General features: G+C 36.5%; 1 protein-coding gene across 1 annotated transcript in view; it reads left to right on the plus strand.

Moving 5' to 3' along the window:
* The window catches only part of LOC138821383 (probable ATP-dependent RNA helicase DDX10), a 113,955-nt gene that overhangs the window by 63,709 nt on the left and 28,029 nt on the right, over nt 1-22,217 (plus strand). Inside the window, exon 16 of the mRNA XM_070013570.1 lies at nt 7,869-7,925. Coding sequence (XP_069869671.1) covers nt 7,869-7,925 — 57 coding nt within the window. The remainder of the gene's footprint in view (nt 1-7,868; nt 7,926-22,217) is intronic.

Genomic DNA, 22,217 nt, shown 5'->3' on the forward strand with positions numbered 1-22,217 from the left:
GAAAAAATGACTTATATTTCCAAATCTGCAAATTTCCAGTTATCACTAGAGAATGAAAAAGACTGAAATAAAATATCCTGACTGCTGCTGAAATCCATATTTCATGGTACTTTCAGTTTTTGGAAAATAAGGACCTATAATATGTGAGAAGCCAATGGAAGTATAACGTTATGGAGGGAGTATTTTATACCTTGAAATGTGATTTGCTGTTTTTTACTCCCTTGTGAATTTCATTTTTTGTTATTGAATTTCATGCTCTCCTTATACTTAGTCATTTGTAGCATGGTAGAACTAAAGATAAAATTTCACCTTTTTATGTGGCATAAAATAGCTTTAGGTATCAGTATGCCCTTAAAAATGAAATGAAAAAACAAAGGATTTAAAACATTTGAACCATGTAAAATTAAAGGTGGAGGGGACCTGAGTTACTGAATATAATAAAATACAATTATGTTCTTCCCTCAAGTCATTGTACTCCAACCTTTTATCTTTGTCTCATCACAAACCTTGTTTTAAGATATTTTTCCTATCTCAGCAAAGAGGAAGTTGCTTTCTTCCCTGTGTCTATTTCCCAAATCTTGCATTACTGTTACTTTCTATTCTTTTGCTCTTCAGTTTAAAAGCTTGTTTACTCTTACCTCTTTTCAGAGTACTGAAGCATCCTTTTATACAAAGATAACTTTTCTAATGATTTACTTCAAATTGTTTTCCTCTTGTTTCACCCACTGTTGAAAGATTTTTCTTCTCTTTTCTTTTTTGGTACAAGGACTTAACTTCAGGGCCTCACTCTAACTTGTGCGGTATGTTACTACCAAGTCAAGTCCCTAACCCTTTTTTGCTTTACTTATTTTTCAGAGATAATCTTGGTTTACTCAGGTCCACCTTTGGACCACAATCCTTGTACCTATACCACCTGTGTAGCTGGGATCACAGGCATGAGCCACCCACTAGTTTTATTGTTTGAATAAGGGAGCATATTGCTGTCTTTTACCTGGATTGGCCTTGAACTTTGATCCTTGACCTTTGTCTCATAAGACGCTGGATTATAGGCATGAGCCACAATGTCCAGGTCAAGTTTTTATGTCTTTTATGTACTCCCCTTTCATGTCTACTTCCTATTACAAAAAGTCTTTGGATCTCTCTCACCCATTTGAGAGTGGTAGCAAAAATGTCAAAATTATTGCATTTGCATGAGCATGTTAATTCTGATTGCTAATGTAGACGAACATTTAATATATCCTTCAGTGGCTATGATGAATTAGCACTGGGCTTCAGGTAGCAATAGAAAATTGACAGTGTATTTTTTCCTGCCGTCATTTAGATGGCGAGATGAAAAGATTGTGTACTTGTATGGAAAGGTTTTTGTCTGAGTAGACACATCAGGGTCATTCTTTGCAATTTTGAAGTGCCATTTTCAGATAGTCTAATGTGTTGGGAGAAGGCCAGTTATTGAATAATTACAACAAAAAAATTGTGTGACTTTTAGATGTGGTCAATTATCTGTTTCTTTTGCATAGGAGATTGGCAAAAGTTAATTAAGTAAAGTCTATAAAATGCTGTCAGGAGAAAGAATGTCATTAGGATGAAAAGACTCATATGGTAACAGACTGTTATTAGTAATAAAAGTAATAGTGTCATTCATAAGATTAAAAGCACTGCGTATGACTGTACGAAGCTGAATGAACAGTGTAACGAAGGAACATGGAGGGCAGTAATGTGCTGTTGCTGACATCAGCTCCAAGGACCCGGATTATTCCTTGGTCTGTCAGCTGCTCTGTATATGACATCAACCCAGTGACTACTCAGTTACTTTCATCATCCAGTTTTTACCTACACAGTGGGAAAAGCAATTTCTTACAAGTTCTGTTAGACAGGTTTAGAACAAGAAAAAAACCAATTGGATAAGAATAAGAAAAAAGTCTTGAACATTGTTGATGTTTAGTTGGAGAACTATTATTGTTGGAAGAAATTCATAATAATAGTAATGATAATGGACAAATGAATTTTTTTTTTTTTTGGGTCCGGTCATGGGGCCTGAACTCTGGGCCTGGGCGCTGTCCCTCAGCTCTTCAGCTCAAGGCTAGAGCTCTACCACTTGAGCCACAGCGCCACTTCCGGCTTTTTTCTTTTTGCTTATGTGGTGCTGAGGAATTGAACCCAGGGCCTCAGGCATGCAAAGCAAGCACTCTACCACTGAGCCACCTTCCCAGCCCCGACAAATGAATTTTTATGGAAACGTGATTTTATTAATCCAGTAATTTAATGTGTTATGTAGCTATAGTTTTTTTGTTTTTGTTTTTATTATTTATTTATTTATTTCTTGTGGTCGTGGGGCTGGAACTCTGGGCCTGAGTACTATCCCTGAGCTTTTATGCTCTAGGCTAACTACTAACTGAGCCACACCTCCACTTATGGCTTTTTGTTTTGTTTTGTTTTGTTTTTGTTTGAGGCTTGTTTTTTTTAGCTGGAGATAAGAGTCTCCTGGACTTCCCTGCCTTGGCTGGCTTCAAACCAAGATCCTCTTATCTCAGCCTCTTGAGTAGCTAAGATTGAAAGTGTGAGCCACCTGTGTTCTACTGTAGCTGTAATTTTAAGATTGCTTAAACAGCCAAAATATAAAAGTCAGAACTGGAGGTATGGCTCAAATAGTAAAGTACCAGCAAGGAGTGAAAAAGGCAAGTGAAATTTTGGGACCACTGAAGTCAAACCCTAGTACTATCATACACTTAAAAAAGTTAAAAAAATCTGGGCTGGGCAGGTGGCTCAGTGGTAGAGTGCTGGCCTCGCATGCATGAGGCCCTGGGTTCGATTCCTCAGCACCACATAAACAGAAAAAGCTGGAAGTGATGCTGTGGCTCAAGTGGTAGAGCATTCGTCTTGAGCTGAAGAGTTGAAAGACAGTGCCCAGGCCCAGACTTCAAGTCCCAGGACTGGCAAAAAAAAAAAAAAAAAAAGGTTAAAAAAAATCTAGTCATTATTCTGATACTGTTACATTTAATTTTAATGTCTTAAATGGGAGAACTTTTGGGTATGGTTCATAATAGGATTAAAGTGTCCTATATAGAGAAAAACAAGTAAAATTACAAATCTATGGATCTATAAACTGGCCCAGCTCTCAAGCTAACCAAACTTAGGATTCATAAATATTCCTTGAATAATTTAATTTTTATCTATCATGTATTTTATAGCCTGCTAATGGTCAAAGAAAATCAGTAATTGGTGTGCCAAAGATGAAGAATTTGCCCACAAATTATTTAGAAACTGCCATCTATTAACTTATTTATTTATTTATTTATTTTTTAGCACTCAGATTATTTTAGTGGCAGAACATTCATCATAGTCTCATTGGAGAACCAATTTAGGGATTTCTGTTGTTGTTTGTTGCTTTTTTTGAGGCAGGTTTATATTTTTGAGGTGTGTATGTATGTGCATATATATTTGTATATATGTGTGCATGTATGCGTGTATGTATGTATGTATATCACAAGCTGGTCTCCAAATTGTGATCCTTCTGCTTCAGCTTCTAAGTGCTGAGATTACAGGCATGGGCCCCTATGCCTAGCTCAGGGCAGAGTTTGATAATAGCTATTGCATTGATTAGCTGCCCACTAAAATAATGTACCTGCTATTTTCTTTTGTTATTAAAGCCATATCTGTTGATACTTACCATTTTTATTAGAATATATTGGAAAAGAGAGGTAGTCTTGGCACAAAAAGACCCAGCTTTAACATCAGTCTTTTTATAATTACACAAGCTCTTTGACAAGTAAGCAGATCAAAACCTTCTTATATGTTTCTTCATCTTTCTTTTCTTTCCTCTAACCTTGGTTTCTGAAACTTCCAATTAATCTTTTTTTAAAATAAGTTTTTTTATTGTGAAAATACCATACAGAGGGGTTACAAATACATGAGCAAGGTAATGAGTACATTTCTTATCAAGCATTGTTGCCTCCTCTTTTGTTTTTCCTGTTTTTCCCCTACCATCCCTGCCCTCCCATCTTCACAACTACAGTCCCCCCCCACCCCCCAAACTTGGAAAGTTCGTTTTTCAACATAGCATCTTGTACATCTCATTGTTGCAATGGTTCCACCTCTATCCCTATTTAAATAATTTGTTTTTTCCTTTCCCCTCCTCAAAGTATACCAACATCAAATATAGTGAAAACAGGGGTTATATGGTGGGGGAGGGACATACAAAGCAACAAAAAAAAAAACACCTTATAAATACGTTAGAAACAATAGCAAGAAAGAAAAAACCACTTGTGTCCTTATCTTGGGGTTCATTTCACCTAACATCATCTTATTTGACCTTTTCTGCTTGTCTCAGACATATACTAGTTATTGCAAAATAAGGGAAACCATGGGACCTATGTTTCTTTGGGCCTGGCTTACTTCCCTTAATATAATTTTTTCCAAGTCTTTCCATTTCCTAACAAATGGGGCAATGTCATTCTTTCTGATGGAGGCATAGAATTCCACTGTCTGTCTGTCTGTCTGTCTGTGTGTCTGTGTGTCTGTCTGTGTGTCTGTCCGTCCGTCTGTCTGTCTGTCTGTCTGTCCATCTGTCCGTCTGTCCGTCTGTCCTTCTATCTATCTATCTATCTATCTATCTATCTATCTATCTATCTATCTATCTATCTATCTATCTATCTATCTATATCACATTTTCTTGATCTATTCATCTACTGAGGGGCATCTGGTTTGGTTCCATATCTTAGCTATGGTAAATAATGCTGCAATAAACATAGTTGTGCTGGTATCTTTAGTATGTTCTTGTTTGTGATCATTCTGGTAAATGCCCAAAAGTGGGATTGCTGGGTATAGGGGAGCTCTATGTGGAGTCTTTTGAGGAACCTCCATACTACTTTCCAAAGTGGTTGAACAAGTTTACACTCCCACCAACAATGCAGTAGGGTTCCCATCTGTCTACATCCCCTCCAGCATCTATTGTTCTTAGAGTTCTTGATTATAGCCATTCTAACTGAGGTGAGGTGGTGGTGTTTTGAGTTTCATTTCTTTTATGGCTAGAGAGGTTGAGCATTTCTTCATGTGTCTATTGGCCATCCTTCTTTCCTCTTCAGAGAAGTTTCTCTGTAAGTCTTTAGCCCACTTATTTATTGAGCAGTTGTTTCTTTGAGGATTTGTTGTCGGGGGATTTAATTTTTTAAATTCTAAGTATATTTTAGATATGAGACCCTTGTCTGTTGTATGGCTAGTGAAGATCTTCTCCCAATCCGTGGGCTTTCTGTTGATCTTGCTTGCTATGTCCTTTGCCATGCAGAAGCTCTGCAGCTTCATGCAATCCCATTTGTCCAATCTTTCTTTAATTTGTTGTGTTTTTGGGTCTCTATTAAGAAAATTTTGGCTGGGAGCTGGTGGCTCATGCCTGTAATCCTAGCTACTCAGGAGGCTGAGATCTGAGGATCGCAGTTCAAAGCCAGCCCGGGCAGGAAAGTCCATGAGATTCTTTTTTTTTTTTTTTTTTAAGATGTAAAATATTTTATTTGTAAATGGTGATCTTCTAAATCTGTGTCCACAAATTTCAAAACCCATAACACTCTGTATACTTCAAAAAAGTCCATGAGATTCTTATCTCCAGTAAGCCACTAGAAAACCAGAAGTGGCGCTGTGGCTCAAGCGGTAGAGTGCTCGCCTTAAGCTGAAGAGCGCCCAAGCCTAGAGTTCAAGCCCCAGGACCAACAACAACAAAAAAAAAAAATTAAAAAAAAAAAGAAAATTTCAGCCTGTGCCAAGGAGACTTAGGGTTTCTCCTATTCCTTCCTGTAATGTTTTCAGGGTGTCTGCTTTGACTTCGAGGTCTTTGATCCATTTGGAGTTGATTCTGGTGCAGGGTGATATATAAGGATCTAGCTTTAGTTTTCTACAAGTGATTAACCAATTTTGCCAGCACCATTTTCCGAAGAGGCTGTCTTTCTTCCGATCTACTTTTTTTAGTTCACTTATTGAAGATTAGATGGCTATAGGTCTGTGGGTTTATTTCTGGGTTTTCAATTCTATTCCATTGGTCCTGAGGTCTGTTCTTGTGCCAGTTCCAAGCTGTTTTGACTACTATGGCTTTGAGTACATTTCTTATCCAGTGTTGTTGCCTCCTCCTTTGTTTTCCCCCTACCATCCTGTCCCACCTCCTCAAGTACACCCCCACCCCCACATCCTCACCCCCGCCTAAATGGTAAAGTTCATTTTTTTTTTCCCGACATAGCGCCAATTAATCTTTAGATACTTGTGTAATTTACTAGCAGCCTCTTTACTGTATATTTTCTGTGGAAGTCAGAGTATTACTTCTCCAAAGCTGGAGAAGAAAATAATCACAGAAGGAATACAACATACCTAGTAGCTATTTGAATTTGGAGGTTTGTTTGCTTTGCATAGAATTTATATTTCCTACTGTGTAATCTGAAGCACCAAAAACTGAACCTGTAGACTCCGGACTCCTGTATTCTTTGTACTGATTAGTGTTTAACTCCTTTTGAGATTTTTACCACTCATATTCTTAATTTATCATAAAGGAGTCTGTATGTGTCAACAAGGTGTATATGTGATTCTGTCATCAGAGTGTGGATTAAGAGTAGTTTTTGAATTTAAAGCCATACATGCATATGAAGATAAATGAGTGCCCCACAGAGCTATTGTTTCCTCTCATATCAACAATAGATTTAATAGAATGATGACTCACCAGTATATCATCTTATAATCCGACAAGAAAACAACTTACTATCAATTTACTTTTTATATTAACATAATAGTTCATCAAAAGAAACAACATAATATTAACTAGGAATTAGGGATTAAAAACCTTTCGTTGACAGATTATTTTTGAAGATGGTAATAGTTTTCTAAAAAATACTTTAAAATTGCATTCATTTTTTTTTGCATTCATTTTTAATTTTAGCTAGGTTGTTTCATTTTGAATTTTACTTTTTCTTACTTAAAAAACCTCAGTGTTTCTAGTTTGTGGTGGTTCATACCTGTAAGTACCTACACTTGGGGGAGACTGAGCATGAGGATTGTGATTTCAAGATGAGCCTGGGCTACAGGCTAGGAAGACCTTTCCTCTGATAAACAAAACAAACAAAATCTTATTTTTGCATTTTAATTTATTTTATGGTCAGTGGAAACTAATAAAGAATTATAAAGCAGCTTAATAAAATAACATGTTTTATAAGAAGGACTTTCAATTGTTTTCTGAGATCGTATTAACAATCTTTTAAAAATCTAGGTTGGGGAGTTCATATTTTTTTTTTATAAGTTCTATTTCAAAGGATGAGGAAAATAGTCATGATTGAATTTTCTCCTTTTATTCAAATATAGCTGTAGTTGATTGTGTATCAATCTTATATATTGTGGAAACCAATTAATTATATAATTTTGTATAATTGTATCAAGTTTTACAACATGTATTTTCCTATTGTTTCCATTTTAGATTGAGTTAGAATAAAAACATAAGAAATGCATAGTGAATAAGTGGTATAGTTGGGAGGTGATTCCAGATTGATTGACATACACTTAGTGATTGTGAATAAATAATAGGTATTTTATGAATAGTTATTGAAAAGTGAATATCAAATCTCATTTGTAAGTTGGCTTTAAAAAGTTATAGTGATTGTGTAGTTAATTTTATATCTAAATAGAATGTCACTAATTTTCTCTCTTTTTTTTTAAGAGGGCTCTTTTGTAGAAACTCTTTTTATTTTATTTTATTTTATTTTTTTTGTGAACATACTGTACAGAGGGGTTATAATTTTCTCTTTCTAATTTAAAAAAATTTTAAAAGTTAAACTAGTGATTTTGTAGTTAATTTTATACCTGAATAGAATGTCACTAATTTTCTTTGTTTTTTTCTCCTATAGGAGAAAAGACTGAAAGAAAAGGAAGCCAGAAGAGAAGCCAACAAGAAACAAGCAAAGGTAAGTAGTTTTATCTTTATAAATATATATGTACATATTTATCCATTTCTAAGTAATTTTTTTGACAATTCTATTAAAGTGTGAGACAAAAGAGGATTTATCTTTTAATAAGGGCAATGTTTATAATGTTGAAATTTGTGTATGTATATAGCAGGATATTCCAATTGAATTTAAGCTCTTGTGGCCTGTACATTTTGGTTCACTTATTTTCCTCCATGATGCAGAATGAAGAATACCTAAGATGCTTTGTTGGGATTTGCCTTATTCCCCTATCACTTTTTCCCATTGTATTTTTGTCCATTAAACATAGAAGATGGGCTAGGCTTGATCAGATTTTTAATTGTTGTTAAAAGGTGAGTTGCAGTCAGATAATGAGTAAATTTCTTTTGGGACAATGTTACTGTTTCCCTTGCTCTCCTAGTTTTTCCCTCCCATCCTCATTGATCAGTTTTTTTAGTCTGTATCACATTTAGATTTGTGGCCTATTAGGACCCAGTTGCATTAAACCCCTGTTTTAATTGAGTCCACAGAATCTACATGAATTCACTCTGTACCTTCCACCATAATTATACTCTATAAACAATAATGTTCAATCTATCTATCTTTCCATTTACAATTACAAATGCCATCCATGTGCACCTATGAATTTCGCCTGATGTGTTTGACACTGAAAGTAATTCAGCTTTGTATTCTGTATTTGGCCTTGGACCAAGGCCAAGTAATATATGTCATTTCTCATGCAGAATCTTACTGTGCTATGCCTGACTAGCCATGATTTTTTCTCAGCAGTTAGGAAAGCTTCGACTCCCTTGAGTAAGCCCATAATCTTCTTTTGTCATTTTTTTCCCATACTGGTCAAAGCACTTCCAGAACAGGTCAAAGATGATAACTCATGCCGTAGTTCTGAAGTGGGAAGCAATGAAAAAACGGCAGGAATTTGTTATTAAGTGTCACTCTGTCTTCAGTGGCACCTGAAAATGAAATCGCCAGCATGTACATCCTACTTCTAAAGCTGGAGGAGATTTCTGTTTATGCTTTGACAATTCAGGGGTTGAAGTCTTGTGGCAGGGAAATTGGATCTTAGGGGTTGCAGGGGATAAAAATTACTGTGCTAGATAGGGATGTGAGGTAACTGGGACGGGCTCTTGCATCATGCACAAGGGCCCTCTCTATCCTTGTCTGGCGAATCTCGACCCCCAGACTTGCCTCAACCCCCCTGCGTGGCCAATGCTATCTTACCAATGTAATCCTGTTAAAAAAAAAAAAGGAGGAAATCTGTGGGGGACCACAGGCAGCAAAGATGGCGCTGAAGGGAGTTGAGTGGGCAGAGCCCAATTTACTGTAGAGCACATGGGCAGCAAAGATGGCTCTGAGAGAGAGTAGAGTAGACAGAGCCCAATTTACCTTACGTTCAGTGTGTAACCAGCCCGTGAAAGCTTAGGTGCATGATAGGGTGTGACCTTGACAGTGATGGGTTCCTCTTCTTCCCTAGCCATGCCACCAGCCCTTTTTGGCTTTAAAAAGGGCTGCTCTCTGTTAATAAACGAGTTTTCTACCTGCTTGAAAAAAAAAAAAAAACTAAAGAAGAAAACGTTAGCCCTAATGAAAGTTTACATAGAAATAAGCCTTTTTTTGGTTGTTGTTGTTTTACTAAGAATCTCACATCTCGATTTAAAAGAGAGGAAAGCTATAATCTAGAGATCAGAGAAAGCCCTGTCATTGTATTTCCTTTGTATGTATTTATGCAGTTTGTACTTATAGTTTACCTTCTGTATCTGTGGAGTCTGTGCAAAAGCTCAGCCAAGAACAGTCAAAAGTGTAGTTAGGGCTATGGTGATTACATGAATACCGAATAAGTGCTGGTTTTGGTATAGCAATTATTTATTTACAGTGCACATTGCATTGGTTATGGTAAGTAATCTGAAGATTAAAAGTATAAAAAAGTAATCCGGAGTAAAAGTATATGGTAGAGAGCTGGTAGGAGTACTCTAGTTTGTCTATTATGCAGAATTTGATCTTCAGCACCACTAAAAACAAAAAACAAAAAAAAGTATATGACAAAAAAAAAGACCAAAAGAAAAAGTATAAGAGCCGGTGTCAGTGGCTCACGCCGGTAATCCTAGCTACTCAGGAGCTGAGATATGAGGATCATAGTTCAAAGACAGCCCTGGCAGGAAGTCTGTGAGACTCTTATCTCTTATCACTAGAAAAAAGGAAGTGGTACTGTGGCTCTCCAGAGGTAGAGCGCTTGCCTTGAGCTGAAGAGCTGAGGGATAGTGCCCAAGGCCTGAGTTCAAGCCCCTTCGCCGACCCCCCCCCCAAAAAAAAGGGTATATGAAAGCAGTGCATAGGTTATAAGCTATTTGATAGGGTTTGGGTATCTTCATGGTATTCAGTTTCTCTTGAATTTTGAGGGAAGACTGTTCACTATAGTTTGTTTGTTTTCCTTGTTGATACTGTATGCTAGGTCTTTAATAATAGCTTGAGAAGTGAAAAATTACTCACAGCCTTGAGACTACTTTCTGAATTTCTCTTCTTTGATTCTCCTATAAAACAGTGTGAGCATTTGGTTGTAATATTATGTCATCTGGGGAGATAAACTCAAGAGCATCAGTATTAGGGTTTTGCATTTGTAAAGGCCCTTCCTTCTTACCTCTTCTACTTCCATGTTTGTCCTGGGGTGTGTTTATTTCTGACATGCAAGAAAGGATAACTCATTTCTGAATACTCCACTGAGGATTGTACTGATAACAAAAAGATGAGGCTGTGCAGATGACATGGCTTTGCTGCTCAACCTGAACTTTAAATAGACAAAGTCAATGTTTTGTTATTTTTCTGAATAGTTTAGCTACCTCCATCTCCCAGTGTGCAGAGAAGAGTCCTCACAGTGATATTACCAGAGGGCTGAGTGACCACTTTAGAGCCAGGATTCAAACATTCCTCAAGATGCTCAGGGCTAGCAGCAGTGACAGGTTTGTGCTTACTGAAAAACCTCAAAAAATTAGCTTAATCCAGCCTTTCATTACCTAACTTCTTTTCAAATGGAAGTAATAGGAGATGAAGGCTCTCATGGCTTTTCAGATGTCCCTTTTAAACAAACCCAGAGTGTACTGTTTGAGAGGGTTTGATCTGTGATGGCTAAGAAGAAATACATGACACAAATTACCAGGCTTCCCTACAGTGTGCTTTCAAGGGTTGATGTGACTTAATTTCAGAGAAAACTTTATCTTTTCTTTAAGCTCCTTCCTTAAACATAATTGTTCTGTGGCGTGAGGATGTTGCCGTGTGAGGCACTTTGTTCAGATTCAACCTAGTTTAATTCCCTAAACTGACAAGATAACCAGAAGATATTTGAACGATAAAAAAGTGATGTTTGCAGCCTTTGTAAGCCAGCAAGTAGTCTTGCTTGTTTAATGCTATTTTAAAGAGTCAGCACAAACTTTCCATCTTGTTTCCTGCATCATGCAGCAGATATCATGTTATTATGTGAGAGGAAATAATACTTTGTAAAATTTGGGAGAAGCATTTCAATGAAAGTTAGTGAAATTAGTTTTGTTTTCCAAAGTGATAATGTGAATTTTTAGTTTCAGAAGTGATGATGAATACTGCTTATCCCTTCCTTGGCATATTTAGAGTGTTTCTAAGAAAAATTGCTTTAGGGTAAAATAGTGGGAATGGATCTCACAGGAACCCAATACAGCATTTTGTTAAAAGGTGTATCTGAGATTTGTCTAGAATATATTATGTATACCATCAAAAATGGAAAGGAATCATGAAGCTGAAACTTAAATGAAGGTTTCCTGGGTATCTGATAATTAGTATTTTGGGAGTTCTTAGCAAAGAAGTGTTTGGGAATGATGGAAGTGGTGACTGATCAGGATGCATTGTGCATATAAATGATTGTGTTAAATTGAAATGCCTTTGTACAACTGTGAAGATAACAATACAGTGAATTTTCAAAAAGATAAGTTTGGACTTCACAATAGAACTACTTCTACTTTAGCCAACAGAATGTCATATATTGTTATAACTTAGAGATTTATACTGAGATCTGAAAAACTAGTTTATGGTGGTCAATAGACCACATTGTCTTTTGGGTTCAGAGAGGTTACATAATCCTGGAAATACAGCTTTGTTTCATTATTTATCTGGATTTCCTGTGGCTTTGATGGTCAGAAGTCCTTGTACTAATCTCTGGTAGATGGAAGGCTTTTGCAGAAATGTAAAGAAAGGAACAACAGTGCTGAAATTTGAGGAAATAGATCCTCAGAATTATCTAAGGGCTGTGCTGCTTTTGAAAAGGAAGTAGGATTTATTAAACCAAACTGTAATGTTGAAGCTGAATACTGCCTGAATGAGCAGAAAGCAGTAGAAAGTTCAGAGCCACTTAAACCTTCAGAAGCTCAAAGTTACCTTGAATATGTTTTAGGTGATACTTATAGTTTGATTTTTTTAATTGTAGGAAAAAACTAAAAATTTAAAGTGATTCTCATGTTGAATTATTTAATATACAATATAGATCTTTTACTTTTAACATCTTTCTAGATTTAATTACTAGGTTATTTTCTTTACCTAACAATAATTGTCTTAGGAAATGATTCTTAGATACCTACGGTAATTTTATTATGAATGGAGAGGTAGTTTTGAAGGTAGTTATCGCAGAATGGGAGGTCTGAAGTAGAAGTTGTGTAATAGAGTTTGGATAGGCTTAAGAAGTGCTTTCAACTGATTTTCTAAGTTACTGATCTTTAATGACCTTTTTTTTGGTAGCAAACCAGTGCGTATGAAGCAAAGCTAAATATGTTCATTTTGATGTTTTGTTTTTCCTATTTTTTTGTGTGTAAGGGTGTCCTTTCAGTTATAAAATAATAACTTTCCAAGTCATTATTACTTGACAATGTGAAAAATCTCACATACGTCTTTAAAAATACTTTTGAACTTTTTCTGATCTACGCAATTCTAGAATGAGTATGGCATTCACTGACCTATTCCACTGGTTTTAAATATTATATTGTGTGACTTCAGGGTTCCTCAGGAGTGTTTCACTTCTCCTGGGAGAAAGAAAAGAGGGTTATGAGCATAGAGCTCTAGGTTTCCCTTTTGTCTGTAACCAGAGCATCTTCTTTCCTCCCCCCTCCCCCCCATACTGAACTTCAAGGGGAGCTTTTCCTTGAAAAAAATTGTACTTAAATATGTGCATTTCTCAGCATTTGAATATACTAATTTTCCTTACATTTTACTGGATGCTTATCTGTTGAATGATTATCTTACATTGAAAAACTATAAATTAATAATTTGTGCTATTAATAATTACTTGGTATATTAGTATATTACTTGGTATATTAGTACAAGCCTTTATACTTAGTCATTTTTGGTATTAACTTACTGATTTTTTTTCATGTTTTGAGGCAGAAATGCCTCATTCCACTAGTCACTTGCCAAACAGGTTCCTGAATATACTCATTTGGTTTCTAAGTGAATTGGTCAAAATAAATTAATCATTTTTTTTTATCATCTTTAGTGTTCTGTTGAGCTGCATTAAGCACATTCCTGCTGCTGTACAGCTTCTACCACTATCTGTGCTTAGAGCTCTTCTGTCATTCCTAATAGAAACTCTGAACCATTACTAGAGCTCTAGAGCCTTCTAAAGAAAAACTTTTGAAAACTGTTGTATTACAAATCATGATTCAGCAGATGAGGAAATGAAGTCTTAACTAATAAACCATTCTTCAAAAGTCCTACAGTTAAAGAATAGCAAAATTAGGTTAGAACTTGGGTCCCTGTATACTTAGTTTATGCTTATGTGTATGCTTTTCATCTGACCTTACATCTTCCTACGGTAATGCAGTAAATACCAAGTAGCACTAAATGAGGTTTAGGGTTTTACAAAATGTCTTTTGGATCTTATATAAAAATACAATAAATTACCAATACTACTGTGTTGTAACTCAACATTAAAGCTTGTAATACTGAACTCAAGTAATACTGAAAATTCCAATAGTATCAATGGTAAATTTACCCAAAGATTTAAGTGTGTAATTCTTTTCTTTCTAGAATAAATCAGAGTTGTAATAGCAATGTTAGTTTGGGGGTATAACTTTGGGGATAAACTTTGACTCTGTTATGTGTGCTTATGGAGTAACAAAACTTTATTGCCTGCTCCACTTAAGCCATAAAAACTTATCTTGGAGGGAACCCGTAATCTAGTGCTCCAAAGAGTCTAAAAGTTACTACTGGCTGGCTTAGAGAAATTTGTCCTTGGCAGAAATAACACATTCCTCAAATGTGACTGAGAAAAACTTGCTTTTATTCTGACATCTTTTTCTTCCCCTAAGGAACTAAATTTGAAAATGTTTTATAACTAATAAGCTCCATTTAGATGATATTACTGTTGTTATTATCAGTAACATTAAGTGACATTAAATCTTTGCTGTATTTTCTTGTTCTGAGGAAACATATTGCTAGGTGTCTGTAATGTTTTATACAGAAAGCTTTTCCTGAGAATTACTTGTATATTTTGGGATTCAAAGATTACTTTTTTTGATGAGAACTCTTGAGTTTGTTATTTGTATAGTGTGCTGATGTAGAAGTTCTGTAATATCATGTAGTGTTTTGTTCTTTGAGAGCATTTTCACCAAGATCCTTTCTGAGCAGTAAGTTTATGAAACAAGTGTAAGTATTGTGGTTATACACTATTTAAAAAGTTTTGGTATAGGAAAGCTACAGGGATATATGTGGCTATGTTCCAGATGTTCCACAGTACTGGACTAAGAAACTGCTAATAATCTAGTAAATAGAAATCCCTTGAGAGCAAGAGAAAAGAGATATTTGTTGCCTTTATGTATGTGAAGAAACTGAGGTTTAAGGAGTCAGAAATCCTTTGTCTTAAATTTGTAGCCATATTAGGAAATAAGCTCTGTTCTTACTGCTAGATCAATGAGTAGGAGAAAAAGCTCAGCTGGCCTTGAAAATCTGAGCAAGAGGTAATGATAGTGGTAGGAATGGAAGGGAAAGGTTGAGTGCAGAATTGCAGCTAAGCCCAAGCAACTGTGAAGAATTTACTTTTATATTGAAAGCCATGCACGTACACCCTAACCCCTGATTCACTCTTTTTTGAGATTCTTTGTTTGTTTTGGTGATGTTGTAAAATTCCAACCCATTTACCCAGCAAGGCCAGGATATAAAATTACCATTTTGCTGTCAGGATCTGTGATAGTTTTCATCACTCATCTTCTGTTTGGAAGAAACTGAATTGAGAGCATTTTTTCATTGCTTAATGTTTAACTCTGAAAATACTGATATTTAAACTTCAGAAGCATATTGTTTAGAATAAGGCACGTCAGCAGGTCTTTTATCAACTGTGAATTGGTGAAGATGTGCCTGAGTCTTCCTTTTTGGTATAGATTATTCTGTATTTTCACAGATAAGGTTTCATTAACATCTTTATTTTGAGTGGTTTCTTATTATTCTGAAAGTCATTCCATGTAGTGTTGTCTCAAATATGACATACAGACTATGGATCATCATTGGCCTTCAAGACTGTTGAAATGAGTGGTTAAACTATAAAAATCTCCACTTTGTGCATTTTGATCCCCTGTAACTTTGCCAAAAGTACTTCTTACTCCAACAAAAAAAGCGATAAGCAGTTTTAAAATAACACTCTCTGTAAAGTGGGTTAGTTTTTCCAAAGATTTTTACTGACACTAGCAGTTGAGATTTTTATCTTCATATTGAAAATTTTGGCAAGATGTGGATATTTATTAGGAGAAAGCTGAACTTAAGAACCACTATCATTTACATGCTTTTCTTAGCTAGAATCCTGAGAATCATGTTCACTGTCTCAATACTCAAGCATGTTATTTATCAAATTCTTGTGATTCTACATTTAAAACTCTTTCTCAAACTAAATATAGTCCAGATTTCTTTGAAAGCTGATTACCTTTTCTTGTGGGAATTCCAGTATATCTAAATTCAGACTTGATATTTTAGTCTCCTACATATGCCCTTGCCCATCTCAGAAAGTGATACCTAATCCTTTAAGTTTCTACCTTCCATTCTTTGAGTTCGTTTCTTAGGAGAAATCTTAGAGATACTTTTGGCTCTCATTTTCATATTCTGCTATAGTTATCAGAAATTGCTATTGACTCTACCTTAAAAGTAGATCCAGAAGATTTGGTGCAGTTAAAGATTTGGTGTCATTTTGTCAATATTGATATGCTAATGTTGGTTTCTCATTTTCAATAAATATATCACAAACTATTAACAATAAGAAAAACCTATTTGGTTTGAGTACATGATAATTCTGTAATATCTTGGAAATTTCCTGTACAACTATTTGAATGCAAAACTATTAAAAATAGATTCAGGATTCACTTATTTAATAACTTTGATCCAAGTCACCATTATCTCTAACATGGACCATTAATTCTAGTACATGAATATTCTTTCTTTTATGTTTTTCCCTATTATTCTTACTTCGTGTAGTATTTAGAGTGAGCCTTTAAAAGTAAGTAAAAGTAAGTAAAATTAAGTCATGTTGTAGCAGTTCTTTGTTCAAGCACAACCAAGGACTTCTCTATTTTAGTCATAATAATCAGATTCTTTGTCTGGTTTTATTTACTACTGTTCTGCCAGTTAACTCAGTTCAGGTTCTTTGATTATTCCCCAGATTACCAAGTAAATTCTGGCCTTTGCTATTGATACATCACCAGATAGCTGTGTAATAGGCTTCCTTACTCCCTTTAGATTTCTGCTAAAATGTGACTCTAGTAGTGATGCAAAGTATCAATTTTCTCCTACCCTCCCTGCATTGTTGCCTTTGTATATTTTTCTTCTCAGTATCTATCCCTCCTAGATAATATGTAAGTGTGTAATGGCTTCTTGTTGCTTGCCTTGCCCCCGCCAGAATGGTAACACCATGAAAGGACAGGGATGTTTTGTGCAGTGTTGTATTCCTGTTGCCCAGGCTGATAGCTAGCAGATAGTAATGATTCAGCATTTGAGTGTATAAAGCGTAACTGCTTAGATAACTTTCACTGTGACATTTCTAAAACAGTGAAAGCAGAATTATAATATGTTGTTTAGTAGAAGGCCCAATAAAGTTGAGGATATTTCAGGCCTATTTTGGAGGAAGAACAGTCGGATAAGAATGGGCGAGGTAAAAAGCAGTGATACTGGGCTCAGATAGGAATTACTACCTATGGGCAATTCTCTAACATAATGTTACATACTATAGTTGATCTCCTTTATTATTTAGGGTGACCAAATGTACCATTTATACAGGGCTTTTGAAGATTGAAAGGCTATGCCATAAACAGTCACATCTAATCAACTGGTCCAGGCCAAATCCAGGCCATATGATTAAAGGTAACTCAAGAGAAGTCTGCCTGATGTATCCTGATTGGGGACTTTGAAATCTCGAACACATAAGCTACTGCATATATATATTTTTTGCTCATTCCCTTTCCAATATTTTCTTTACTGATCACACTAGTGCTGAGAAGATATATTTCCCCCACTGTTTTAGAATTTGTAAGAAATTTTGGCATCTCTTTTTGTATGACTGCCCATTGTCCCTTATCCCTAATCTGTTTTCCTCCTTACCAGTCCCACAAATTAATAAAAAGCTAAAAATCTGGAGCTTTGATAGGTGGGCTTTTATGTGTGCAAAGGAGTTTTCATGAAGTACTAAGAAAAGTTCACAAATGGTTTTGATGTTAGCAATGACTTATTAAAATAACTAACATCCTTCGTGACATTTTGATTTGCCCTACAAGTTAACTATTTTGCAGTTATTTAGATTTGAAAGCAAAGAACTGCTTGTTCTTGAAACTTGAATTGTCAAATGTTCCTTGTGGACATCAACACTGATCCACTGTTACATCAACAAGGCAAATCACAGATGAGTAAGATTGATGATTAATTACAATTAAAGTCAACTTAATTTTAGTTGATTTTTCTATTAAGTGGTTATCTTCATTGAATATTCTTTATGATCATTGTGTTCTATTTTAGCGTCTGTAAAACAAGCAGATTGTTTTCAGCTCTTAAGAGAAAAGCAAATTGGTGTAAGCATAAAATACTTAGGAAAACATCCTTCAGTCCCTTAAAATTACCACTTTATGTAAATAAGTTAGCGTAGGGGTAAGAGGATGGAGGCATAGCACACAAAAAATATTTTGAGTTGCACAAAACCGGGAACACTTTGGGATAATATTCGCCCCAGGTTTAGACAGCTTTGGTTTGCAAAACAGACTTGTTTTGACAGCAAAAATATGAGTCCATTTTGCTTCAGTGTGCTAGCTTCTGAAGTAACTTCTATTATTTCTGGCACCATTACCATTCCTTTTCTCTTAGAGCTTCTAAGTCAGTTGTGGTACCTAGCATGCAAGTGTCTATATGTTTGAATTTGAGAACTTATTTGGCAATATTTCTCTTCTTTGTGCAAATACAAATAAATTTGTGTGTGTGTGTGTGTCTGTCTGTCTGTCTTGAACTCTGGCCTGGGCGCTATCCCTCAGCTTTTTAGCTCAAGGTGAGCGCTCTACCACTTGAGCCTTAGCAGCACTTCCAGTTTTCTGAGTGGTTTGTTGGAGATAAGAGTTTCACAGTTTCCTGCCCAGGCTGCCTTTAACCATGATCCTCAGATCTCAGCCTCCTGAGTAGCTAGGATTAGAAGCATGAGCCACGGATGCCCGGAACAAATATGTTTGTTTTTTTTTTTTTTGGTCGGCCGTGGGGCTTGAACTCTGGGCCTGGGCGCTGTCCCTCAGCTCTTCAGCTCAAGGCGAGCGCTCTACCACTTGAACTAAAGCGCCACTTCCACAAATATGTTTTTTAAAGATGCTAATTTATCGATGCCCTTCCCATTTCTCTTTGTTTTGTGATCATTTCCTTTTCTCTTCATGCTTACTTCCCTTCCCTTCCCAATCCTCTCTGTTCTCATACTAGAATTTGTGGTATGGTTTGAGAACAGGAACCACAGCTCAGAAGGAAGGCTGAAATGAAATCTAGGAGTAAATATAAAATAAATATCTTAGGTATAATTCATAGTTTAGTCATTATAAATACATAGTTCTTCGTAACTTTTTGTTTTTTTATTTTTTGTTGGTGATGGGGCTTGAACTCTGGGCCTAGGCACTGTCCCTCATCTCAAGGATAGTGCTCTACCACTTGAGCCACAGTGCCACTTCCAGTTTTCTGGTGGTTAATTGGAGATAAGAGTCTCATGGGGGGGCTGGGAAGGTGGCTCAGTGGTAGAGTGTTTGCCTTGCATGCCAGAGGCCCTGGGTTTGATTCCTCAGCACCACATAAGAAAAAAGCCAGAAGTGGCGCTGTGGCTCAAGTGGTAGAGCACTAGCCTTGAGCTGAAGAGCTGAGGGACAGCGCCCAGGCCCAGAGTTCAGGCTCATGACAGGACCAAAAACAAAACAAAACAAAAGAAAGAGTCTCATGGGTTTTACTGCCAGGCTAACTTTAACCTGTGATCCTCAGATCTCAGCCTCCTGAGTAGCTAGGATTATAGATGTGAGCCACTAGTACCCAGCTCTTTGTAACTTTTATGGACTCTTAATTGGAAAGTTATCATTGCCATTTTTTGTTAGTATAATCCTTGTAGTATTTAAGTTTGGAAAAATTTAATTTTTTTTTTTAGAATGGAAAGTTGACCTATTGAGTACTTTTTTTTTTTTTTTCCCTCTCTCTCTCTGGGGCTTGAACTCAGGGTCTGGGCACTATCCCTGAGCGTTTTTGCTCAAGACTAATGCTCTGCCACTTTGAGCCACAGCACCACTTCTTAATTAGAGATAGGAGTTTCATGGACTTTCCTGCCCAGGCTGGCTTCAAATTGTGATCCTCAGATCTCAGCCTCCTCTGTAGCTTGGATTATAGGCATGAGCCACCAGTGCCCAGCCTAGTGTGTATTCTTTTAAAAAGGTAAACACAAATGTCCTAACTGCCTAAATATCAAATCTGAGGAAAAATTGACACCTTGTTTCTGATACTGAACACTTGATACTGAACACTCTTTTCTTGATCCCTGTGGGAAGAAAAGATGCAGTTTCAAACCTTTGTTCTTTTTTTTTTTTTTTTTTTTTTGCTGTCAGCTTTAGATCTCTGGACTTTCTATACCAGATAGGTCAGAGAATCTGTCTGTCTGTCTGTCTTCCTGTCTGTCTGCCAAAATTCTTTTTTTTTGGCCGATCATGGGGCCTGAACTCTGGGTCTGGGCGCTGTCCCTCAGCTCTTCAGCTCAAGGCTAGCTCTCTACCACTGGAGCCACAGCGCCACTTCCAGCCTTTTCTGTTTATGTGGTGCTGAGGAATCGAACCCAGGGCCTCATGCTTGCAAGGCATGCACTCTACCGCTGAGCTACCTTCCCAGCCCTCCATCTAAAATTCTGAACATCCCGTTTATGAAGAAGTATACCATTATGGGACTGCTTTCGTACTCAGTCTATGATTGCCTTTGTCTTATGACATTGTGTTGGCTATTTCAACAAGGAAGCCTTTTGTTATCCTAAGAACAATCCATTTTTGACGAATTCTTTTGTGCTTTTGTCTTTTTCATGAATTCTTTTCATGAAACTTCTTCCAGAGAAGTTGAATGATTGGTCACTTAAATAGAACTTATACTTTAAGGCCCTCATAATTTTATTTGTCCTAGAATATCCTTTAAATGTTTTGATTATGATACAAAGCTCTCTAATAAGAAAGTGTTTTTGTATCCTTTTAACAGACACAGAGTATAGGGCATCAGTTCCAAGTAAATATCGTTATTAATCTTTCGTACATCTAGGTATTAGACTAAATTCGATCAAGCAGTGTCTTATCAATCTGTTTTATTCACATAACCCAAAAGATTTGTTTCTGTTAGGTTTTTTGCCTAGCCCCAGCTGGTGTGCTTATTTGACCCGAAGAAGGACGTTCTGTATTCTAATGTGCAAGATAGCTGAGGGTCAGAGGGATGTTGCTTTTCTGATAGTGTCTTCATAAAGTAGGAACAGAATTTGCAGAGCCACAGGATGCACGGTGGTATCTGTGGTTTACCCAGACAGTGGGAAAGTACTATATGTGATGAAGATGAAAAGGTGGCTAGTGGAAAACTTCATGACAGTCATAACCACTGAGCAATGAGATGAGCTTTCTCTTGTGGGAGCTGTGCTGGGCACCTCCACTTTTCCATGCCATTCAATTTTCACTAGCAGGGGATTTTTGTACCCACGGGGTCTTTGGAGGAGACAGATTCTCAGGACTTTCAAGATGCTCAAAAGCTCATAAGTCTGTTGATAATTACTTTGAGAGTAATCAAACAAAGCAAAAAAACATGTTACCTGGCAGAAATCTATCTTTTATAATGACAGCTGCTTTGAAAACAGGTATTCTGAAATGTTGGGAAGTTCATGAAGATAGTTTTATCTCTTTTGTAACCAAAACCTTCCTAACATCCTGACAAATTGAGCTTTATTTGATATTTTGGAAGTTAATTTCTGCAGACCCCACCTCCCAGTCCTGAAGCTTGAACTCAGGGCCTGTCTTTGAGCTTCTTTTGCTCTACCACTTGAGCCACAGTGCCACTTCTGGCTTTTTCTAGTAGTTTATTGTCGATTTAGTGTCTAATGGACTTTCCTGCCTTGGCTGGCTTTGAACTGTGGTCCTCAGATCTCAGCCTCCTGAGTAACTAGGATTACAGGCATGAGCAACTGACAGTCAGACGTTTTTTTAACTGTCAGTGTCAGAGTGCTGGGGCCTGAATTATTGAAGGACTTCAGCTGAGTTCTTTGTTGGTTAGCCCAGAGCACAGTGGTAAACAGAGCTGCCTCTGGAGTTAGATTGTCTGGCTTTGCATAAGTTATTGAAGCCCTGTTACCTTACATTATAAAATAAAGATAATAATAGTGCATATTTTATAACATTGTTTGGGGGATTAAATGAGATGACTTAGAATTGATATTTTGTGTTAACATATTATTATGCTATTTAAGGTACCCCACCTGAAGTTAAAAGATAAACAGTCCATAAAATGTGATTGTTTAGGAAGAAACTTTAAGATAGTTCTGTGTTATTTTGAGAAATATTGTTAAACTAAGAAAGGATATATTGTTTCTATGACTTCATTTCTACAAAGGAAAAGACTGGCAGACCTGTCAATCTAGGCTGCCTGCCAATTGACTTAATTATTTTATTTTTACTTCTCAGTTTTTGTGCCAGTCCTGGGCCTGAACGCAGGGCCTAGACGTTGCCCCTGAGTTTTTGTGCTCAAGGCTAGCACCTTACCACAGCACCACTATTGGTT

Source organism: Dipodomys merriami, unplaced genomic scaffold, assembly GCF_024711535.1.
Source record: "Dipodomys merriami isolate MVZ:Mamm:240054 unplaced genomic scaffold, mDipMer1.0.p SCAF_91, whole genome shotgun sequence".
Taxonomy (NCBI): Eukaryota; Metazoa; Chordata; class Mammalia; order Rodentia; family Heteromyidae; genus Dipodomys; species Dipodomys merriami.